Source organism: Lepisosteus platostomus, chromosome 13, assembly GCF_059453375.1.
Source record: "Lepisosteus platostomus isolate fLepPlt1 chromosome 13, fLepPlt1.hap1, whole genome shotgun sequence".
In the NCBI taxonomy this organism is placed as follows: Eukaryota; Metazoa; Chordata; class Actinopteri; order Semionotiformes; family Lepisosteidae; genus Lepisosteus; species Lepisosteus platostomus.
Window position 1 is genome coordinate 16327882 of NC_142623.1, and position 9635 is coordinate 16337516.

At 44.4% G+C, this 9635-nt stretch overlaps 1 protein-coding gene across 3 annotated transcripts in view; it reads right to left on the bottom strand.

Moving 5' to 3' along the window:
* Positions 1 to 4440: 4440 nt before the first annotated feature.
* fdx2 (ferredoxin 2) overlaps positions 4441 to 9635 on the bottom strand; it is a 40351-nt gene continuing 35156 nt past the window's right edge. For 2 of the 3 annotated variants that reach the window (XM_088603523.1, XM_088603522.1), the window contains 4 exons: positions 9487 to 9544; positions 8447 to 8553; positions 7623 to 7710; positions 4441 to 6921 (listed from right to left, as the gene is read on the bottom strand). In XM_088603523.1, the coding sequence (XP_088459649.1) occupies positions 6765 to 6921; positions 7623 to 7710; positions 8447 to 8553; positions 9487 to 9544 (410 nt within the window). In that variant the 3' untranslated portion in view covers positions 4441 to 6764. The remainder of the gene's footprint in view (positions 6922 to 7622; positions 7711 to 8446; positions 8554 to 9486; positions 9545 to 9635) is intronic. The other variant, XR_015926018.1, reaches the window with a different exon arrangement.

The window sequence follows — 9635 nt, forward strand, 5'->3', positions numbered from 1 at the left end:
AAGACACTATATATAGCTCCAAATTGGGGGTTAGCCCGGGCTCAGGAGATCAGACGATGTTGGGAAGAAATCTATGCCCTCAGGCCACGGAGGAGACGACGTGGTGCTAGGCGGGTCTCAAGACATCCAAACCCTCACTGCTGAGCTGGGAGGAAAGGGTGACCCGGAATTATATAGCCCCATACAAAGACACACCGGTAGGACAACTGAAGCACAGGGAAACTAAGAACAGGACAGAGCAGGAGATCCCTCTAGCTGTAGAGGGCGTGACAGTATTATGTGAATGGTAATTTTGTGTTGAATGGAATCCTGAATAAGTATGGGTTCAGGCTTAAATGGTGTAAGAGTCAGAAACACCTAATGAAGTATGGCCTTATTTGTTTATATGAATGTGCATAAAATGCCTATTGCAACAGATTGAAAAGATTAATCAGTTTCTTTCCAACTTTTCCTTTTGGGGCAATTTAGACAACATCCCCTTTAGGGGATACAGTATATAGGCATATATGTCAGAAAAAATGTTTAGAAAACATTGAAATAACTGCTTTCCTAAATCTAATTTCTGCCCTAAAACACACCCATACTATCAAAAAGTGTCTGTTTTCTGGGAATCAAACCCTAACCCTAGCTAAGGGTTTGTTCTTTGACAATATTCCACTCATTTGACTGGAAAACCTGCTTCTCTGAACCAAAAGATGAGTCTGAAAAGACAAAACAACCTTACCAAAACCAAGAGAATGTATCAAGAAGGGCCAAATTAATATTTGTCAGGTATTCTTTCATTGGAACCTTTGTGTTGAATAGAGTGCTGAATCAGTATGGGTTCAGGCTTAAGTGGCCTAAGAGTCAGAAACAACAAAATATATTTGGATTTATTTGTTAATATACCTGTGCATTCAATGCCCATTTGTAGAGTTTGAAAAGTTACGTCAGTTTCTTTCAAACTTTTGCTTGTAGGGCAATATAGACACCATTCCCTTTTGGGGCAAAGCACTATATACAGCCATATACAGTACGTCAGAAAAAAATGTTTAGAAAACATTGAAATAACCTTTTTCCTAAGTATCATTTCTGCCCTAAAACACAGCCATACTAACAAAAAGTGTCTACGTTATGGGAATAAAACCCCTAACCCTAGCTAAGGGTTTAACTTGGTTAGGATTCAGGGATTTGCCAAAGACTTGTCAAAATATTCCATTTGACGGGAAAACCTGCTTCTCTGAATCAAAAGATTAGTCTGAATGACACAACAACCTTGCCAAAACCAAGAGAATGTATCAAGAAGGGCCAAATTAATATTGGACAGGTATTCTTTTATTGGAACCTTTGTGTTGAATAGAATGCTCAATGAGTACGTGTTCAGGATTAAGGGGCCTAAGAGTTAGAAACAACTAACACATTTTGGCTTTAGTTGTTAATATACCTGTGCATTCAATGCCCATTCCTAGAGTTTGAAAAGTTAAGTCAGTTTCTTACAACTTTTGATTGTAGGGCAATATAGACACCATTCCCTTTTGGGGCAAAGCACTGTATACAGCCATATAGGTCCGAAAAAAATGTTTGGAAAACATTGAAAGAACTATATTCCTAAGTATCCTTTCAGCCCTAAAACACAGCCATGCCATCAAAAACAGTCTACGTATTACGGGAATAAAACCATAACCCTAGCTTCGGGTTTTGCTAGATAAGGGTTAGTGTTCAAACATTTCTCAAAGACTTTTCACAATATTCCACTCATTTGACTGGAAAATGTGCTTCTCTGAATCAAAATATGAGTCTGAAAAGACAATACAACACTGCCAAAAGCAAAAGAGTGTATCAGGATTGGTCATATTCATTTTTGAAAGGTATTCTTTCATTGGATATTTTGTGTTGGACGGAGTGCTAAAGGAATGTACGTTAAGGCTTATGTGGCCTAAAAATCCGAAACAACTAATACATTTTGGCTTTAGTTGTTAATATGCCTGTGATTTCAAACCCCATGGCTAGAGTTTGAAAGTTATATCAGGTTCTTTCGAAAATCTGCTTGTAGGACAATTCAGACACCATTCCTTTTTGGGGCAAAACACTGTATACAGCCATATAGGTCAGAAAAAAATGTTTAGAAAACATTGAAAGAACTATATTCCTAAGTATCCTTTCAGCCTAAAACACAGTCATGCCATCAAAAACTGTCTATGTATTATGGGAATGAAACCCTAACCCTAGCTTCGGGTTTTGCTAGGTTAGGGTTAAAATATTTCTCAAAGACTTTTCACAATATTCCACTCATTTCACTGGAAAATGTGCTTCTCTGAATCAAAATATTAGTCTGAATGGACACAACAATATTTCCAAAACCAAGAGAATGTATCAATAAGGGCCAAATTTATAATTGTCAGGTATTCTTTCATTGGAACCTTTGTGTTGAATAGAGTGGTCAATAAGTACGGTTTCAGGCTTAAGTGGCCTAAAAGTCAGAAACAACTAATTTATTTGGCGTTATTTGTTAATATACCTGTGCATTCAATGCCCATTGCTAGAGCTTGAAAAGTTAAGTCAGTTTCTTTCAATCTTTTGCTTGTAGGGCAATATAGACACCATTCCCTTTTGGGGCAAAGCACTGTATATAGCAATATATCTCAGAAACAATGTTTAGAAAACATTGAAATAACTTTTTCTAAGTATCATTTCTGCCCTAAAAGACTACTATCTATCTATCTTCTGCCATACTATCAAAAAGTGTCTACGTTTTCTGGGAATCAAACCCTAACCCTAGCTAAGGGTTTGGCTAGGTTAGGGTTAGCGTTTAGACCATCGTCAAAGAGTTTCCACAATCTTCCAGTCATTTGATTTTATTTGGTTTAGACCTTAGAGAAACCTTAGAGTTTCCACAATCTTTCATTCATTTGATTGGAAAATTTACTTCACTGCATTAAAATATTAGTCTGAAAGGACAAAGCAGCATCGCCAAAAGGAAGAGAATGCAAAAAGTATGGTAATATTAATTGTTAACAAGTTTTTTGTTACTGGAAATTTTGTGTTGAATGGAATCCTAAATGAGTATGGGTTCAGCCTTAAATGATGTAAGGGTCAAAAACACCTAATAAAGTATGGCCTTATTTGTTTATATGCCTGTGCATAAAATGCCTATTGTGAGAGTTTTCATTAATTCATTAAACATTAATCAGCTTCTTTCCACCCTTTGTTTGTAGGGCAATTTAGACTACATTCCCTTTTGGGGTAATGCCCTGTACAGTATATAGGCATATACGTCAGAAAAAAAAATGTTTAGTAAAGATTGAAATAACTGCATTCCTAAATATAATTTCTCTCCTAAAACACAGCCATTCCATCAGAAATTGCCAATGTTTTGTGGGAATCCTTACCCTTACCCTAGCTAAGGGTTTGTCTTAGGTTAGGATTAGGGTTTAGACATTCCTCAAAGAGTTTCCACAATTTTTCTTTCATCTGACTGGAAAATTTACTTCACTGCTTCAAAATATTAGTCTGAAAAGGCAAAGCAGCATTGACAAAACGAAGAGAATGAATCAAGTATGGTAAAATTAATTTTTAACAAGTATTTGTCACGGATGTCTGAAAGGTATGCCATAGAATGGCCAAGAGAGCAGTAAAGACACTATGCATAGTGGCAACCTGGGGGTTAGCCCGGGCTCAGGAGACCAGACGATGTTGGGAAGAAATCTATGCCCTCAGGCCACGGAAGAGATGACCTGGTGCTAGGCGGGTCTCAAGACACCCGAACCCTCAATGCTGAGCCGGGAGGAAAGGGTGACCCGGAATTATACATACAAAGACACACCGGTAGGACAAGTAAAGCAAAGGGAAACTAAGAACAAGACAGAGTAGGAGATCCCTCTAGCTGTAGAGGCATGACAGTATTCTGTTATTGGAAATTTTGTGTTGAATGGAGTCCCTGTACCCTGGTCAGTATATAGACATACAGTATAACCCAGCTCAATGGTATTTTATAGATCACTGTATCTCTTTAATAAGAGAATGTTTTCAGAAATCAAGTGGGTGAGATCTTTACAGATAAGGAAAATTCTGTGCATGTCTAATTAAGAATCTTTTAATGGGCTGAATCAGGTTGGAGCAGAAACCCACGCTCCAGGAAGTGGGTGTGAGCCCCCTGGAGAAATTGCTTTAAAGAGGAAAGCCTGCTGGGGTCCCCTGACCTGCAGGCAGCAGGAAAGAACAACACAGTTCTCAGGAGACCTGTCCTCACCCTGCAGCTGGGGTGCCCTGATCCTCCCCCACTTACGTAGCTGGAGTATGCTATCCCCACCCTGCAGCAGGGGTGCCCTAACCCCACCCTGCAGCTGGGGTGCCTGATCCTGCCTTTCAGATAGGGTGTTGTCTCGTGGTCCCCTGAACACTGTTGTGTCCCTAATCTACTGACCCCTCCATGAAGAAAATAACACATGAAGAAAGCAAAACTTCTCCCTCCCACCATGATTTTATTTGACAAACAACAATACATTATGTAGTCAGTTCTTACAAAAAACTGAAGATGTAACACTTGTGTGCAGGTGTGGGTACATGCTTTACATGATTATTAGGTCCTTCAGGCCTGGAATACCACCAAAATATCAACCTGTCAACCAGATGTGGGGTGTATACATGGTGCCTGTCGTTACTTCTCCCCCACAAGACCCTCCCAGTGCCGGGTGTGTGAGCTGCGGTCACACTTCTCATTTGCTCTGGCCCAGGACTACACTGGGCAGAAAGGTTAAAGCTATCCAAGACTGCCAGTCTGCTACTCATTTCAATTGCAATTTCAAAGCCTGCAGATGGCAGTAACGCCACATCCGTCCACATCTGGGCTGGCAGACCCATCCTTCCCTGTGCGTGGGAGCTGGTGTCAGTTTTGAAGGGCACGCACTGTCACAGCAAAAAAATAAATAATCATGTTCTAGGATCAGACAACACCACTGCATTTCCAGAGAAGCAGGGGGAGGGGGAGACGAAACGAACACCACCTAGAGAGGCTTGGCAAGCCCATGGGTTCAGTCTTTCCCAGCAGCAAGACGAGCAGCAGAAAGACCCCGGCTGACTGACCAATGTCCTTGACCAGGAAATGTGCCGCAAGACAGAGAGAGCCCCACTGGATCGGGACCCGGGTCCCACGCAGTAATCCTCCAGGGCAGAGGTGGCCATGCCCGGATTGTTTTTTTTTGGGGGGGGGGGTTTGCTTTCCGTTTTGTCCTCACTCCAGCATGACAAGTAAATCGCAACAGCAGCAAGAGGGGACTCGTGTGGTTCCCCAACCCCCCCACTCTCACCCACCCCCCCGAACCCCTCAGGGGTAGGAAGCTGGCACACACTCTGCTCCGGCTGTTCTAAAGGCCACCACCAGTTAAAACCAAAAAGCACTGGAGCAATCGGATATAGACAAACAGCAGGGTAAGAAGGTGGAAGAGCAAGCCTGCCAGGAAATCCTAAACATCAGCCGGTGTCCAAATGTCCACCTCAGGGCTGGAAAAGGACCCACGTGCCAGACCTCTCATTCTCATTGCACAATTCTTTGTAGAAAACCTTCTGGCTTTTGCAGAATCTCCGCATTCTGTCAGGCCACCATCCTAGAACAAATCCAAGCAAGCGAGCGAGCTGCATCAATGAAAATCGGAGCCTGAGAAAAGCCACAGATGGCAAGGAGCAAGCCAGTCTGGCCAGGGAGAAAGATCTCACAACAAAAGGAGCCTGTTTGTAAAAACTCTGCATGTGACCCTCTCTCGCTGACCGACTGTACGGCTCTAGCGTAGGAGAAATTATTTTTTGCTGCAAAATTAACTAACCCTAGCCATACCACAGAAGCACGGCGCAGAGAACGAGAGATCTGGCTCTGTGTGCTCATCAGTGAAGGAATCTGTGGCCAGGTTGCAAACAGAGAGCTTTTAAATGGAAACCATCGTGACTCGATGGCTCAATAAAATAAAGACCTCAACAAACAATACAGACCAGCGCTCCGGGGGAAGATTGTCTGGAAAGGTTCCCCCGGGAAGCTGCTGTTTATGCTCAGCTACTCATGCTGTCAATTGGCCTGTCCACCTGCACTCTGAAGAATGGACAGCGGCTTAACCCACCAATAAGCCCACAGCACTGTGCTTCTTAACTGCTGCCCTGGAGGACCGAGGACCCCTGTCTTGTCTGAGTTTCATTCCGGTTGATGTTTAGTCCCTAAGCTGCAGAGACTAGTCCCTGTCATCGGACCACTCAGACATTTTTAACCTGCTCCTGCACCTGAATCTTGGTTTCAAACATCCCGTCTCCCCTCTCCCCACGTACCTATCCTACCAAGAAAGCTCCTCCCAGTGCTGCTATCTCACAGTGTCCACACACCACGAAGATATCTTTTTTTGCCCTTTTCTCTTGTGTTTTTCGGCCACCTAAAAAAAAAATAACCTTATTGTAGTGGAACTTGTATTATGCCATCCCTATCCCACCACTCACAACCTATTCCATGTCTTGACCCTGATGCCGCCATTATGTACCGACTATCATCTGCAATTTCTGTCCAGTCCCCTTCTAGAGTCATCTTCGCACACCTCTGCTCGCTCTTGCCAGAAAAACGTCAAGGCAGTGCCAATCTGTCCTCCCATGATGCCCCACTCCAATGCTGTGTCCAGCTTGGCCAGCTGTGCCACCTCCCGCCTGGAATATCCTGGAATATAACAGCAGGTCAGGGCCCCCTCGGCATCCCGCCAGCCTCCTCCGCGAGCTTCCGAAGATGCAGCCCCGCCCCCTCCTCGTACCAGCTCAGGTCAGTGTGGTTTGGGGGTGTGTCCATCCACATAGAAGTTGCGGGTGACCCTGGGCAGCGTCAGCTCCATGCCGTCCATCTCAGGGGTGAGGATGATCTGGCAGCCCAGGCGGGAGTTTTCCTGCAGGAGGGGAGCCATGTCCAGCATGTCCTCTTCCCTGGAGAGAGGGAGACAGGAGTGAGCCGAGGTTCCTGGCCTCGGAGCCCGTGCTCCAGGATAGATCCAGATTCAGCTCCACAACGCCATGCCGCTCAGCTTGTGCCCGGGACTGATGGCAGTTACTACTGGTTCAGCCACAGCTCTTTTTATCATTTTGAATTCCAATGACCCCAGGGAGAGCAGTTCTACATCGATCCCAGCAAGGGTGAAGTGGACCACACCTGAATTTTCTGTACTGACTTAGGCTCCAGGTCAGGGATTTCAAGGGTTAAAAAAACCCTGCAGGACTCTGGATGCCGAGACGACCGGAGCCTGGAATCAGTGAGACTGTTCCGGTCAGGACTGAAAATGGCGCCCTGGATTCAGAGATATGATCTGAACTGTGAGGAAACCAAATTGTAGCAAGTGGTATACGAGCCCCTCAAAAGCAAGGCTAAATGCTAAGCAGGTTTATTAGGAGGTAAAGAGTAAGACCAATTACAAGGGCCTGGTTGGGTTCAGACACTAAAATAGTGCAAGCTGTGTTTAAAAGAGCCGACTGGCTCCTTCTCTCCCAACAGCCCAGGGCTAAGTGCTACAAAGTGAAAAAGGAAACTTCTCAAGCTCTGTAAAAAGCGACTGGCTGCCAAGCTCATTGAAGCATGTCCTGCTCTACCAGGGTCCGGGAGCTTGACGTGACCTCCACGCACTCCTGCTCACCTCTCGTCCGGCTCGGGTAGCTTGTCGCAGTAGTCTTCGCTCACGTAAACGTGGCACGTGGAACACGCAAGCGAGGCTTCGCACGCCCCTGGAAATGACACGGACAGCTCCGTCAGTACCCAGACAGCAGCCTTTCAACCACCCGCTGGAAGGAGAGCTTCTCCCAGTTTCACAGGAACACACACGCGGATCAGGGGGGGAATGTGTCTGGAAGTTAGCACAGTCACCTACACCATCCCTGATCCAGGGGCTCTCAGTCCTGGTCCAGCCCACTTTCATGAGATAACTGGGGCCTTACTTCTTCCAAGAAGCTGCTTCAATTAAATATCTGCATGTTATTTCACTCACAAAGTACAACAGATAAAGCTCCAACATGTTTAAGAGCCAGAAACCAACAGTTCACCTTTACATCGGATTTTTAAACCAATGAATGGTTTGTTGGTGTAACTTAGGGCAGGCTAGAACAAACACCAGCAGGACTGGGAGCCCCTGTGCTAGAGGATGCAATCAAATCACAAGTCAACCCTTACAAGCTCATAACAAGTCCCGAGTATCTTTGGTTTCACTGGAACAGAAGTAAAAACAGGTCCTCTTCTGCCAAACCAGCAACAACAAATGCACATATGTTGTGTTTCATTCACTGGCATGCTGGCTGCCTTTGTCACTTGGGTTCACTTATGAAAAACTCACTAACATTCGGACTGACTCAATATTCTCCTGCCAGGCCGGAAGCCCAGATTTATAGTTCATAGACTTTTTCTACTGGCAGGACTTTCAGGCCCCAGCAGGCCATGAATGGATAATTATTAAGGAAGAAGCTGTACCTTCCAAGTCGATGCCATGCCTGTGAGCCAGGTAAAGCACATTGTCTCCCACTCTGGCCTGGACAGGAATCCTCTTTCCCAATCGATCCACGAACACCACATTGACCCTGCAGGGTGAACAGCCACACCAACCCCATCAGCACAGTCAGAACTCCTTTCTGTTGGCAACTCATCACCAAGTTGACTTATTTGTTTTCGTGATAGTCCTTGATCTTAAAGGGAGCACTATATCCAGACCTCTTGATTTTTGGTTAAGAAATCCATAACTACACAGGAGAGGTCCCAAACGAAAGCAAGCCATTGGGCTCACTGAGTCTGTCTGATTTTTAGTAGGATCTCATTGCGCTGTTTCTTGAAATGAGTCAGGGTATCACGACATGGCTGGGCAAATTGTACAGATGACATTGATCACTAAACCCAGTTCAGTATCACAGTTCAGCTGGAGTGGCATTTTTATGGTTGCAGGTCTGTTTCTGCCAATAGTTAAATAAGATGTCCAGACCTTACTTTACTGGTAATAGAATGGAGATGTATGTAATGTGCAATAATTACAAGCACAATTTTTGAAATTATTGTAATTAGTCACAGTAAAAGTAATTGTAAATTCCGAGGGCAATACTGAATGGTAAACTGTATCCTAGTGAAGACTCAGTGATGGTTAAATACTGCTCAAAGGAAATAAGGTGGAAAATAAGCACATTAAACAACACAACATAACTTTATCATACATTTTAAATATTACCGCTAACTTGTCCTACTACTTAGTGTTAGGGAGCTGCACACATTACAATACGGTCGTCTATAGTCCTAGTCTTGGAGACCCCATTCCAATGCCTTATAGGTCGTTCTCTGGTATCTCCAGTTTCTAACATCTAACATCTGAACTAAGGTGGGAATGTGAAAGAAAACACTGCAGGATTGGTGCACATTAATTATATGAAGCAATTCCCTGACAGGGCTAAACATGAGGAACCAGGCACAGGTACAAAAGGCCAGACGAGGACCTTGAACTCAAACTGCCAACAATTCAGAGCACTTACACATCTCTCAAGTCTTCTGGTTCTCTGCCTTCAGTGCCCTCTTGGCTCTGATGGAGACCTAAAAGGAGCATCAGAGAGGCAGTCAGTCAGACATCATGACCCCAGTGTGTCACTGGGCAAAAATGAATTCAGGGGCAGCCACTACAACC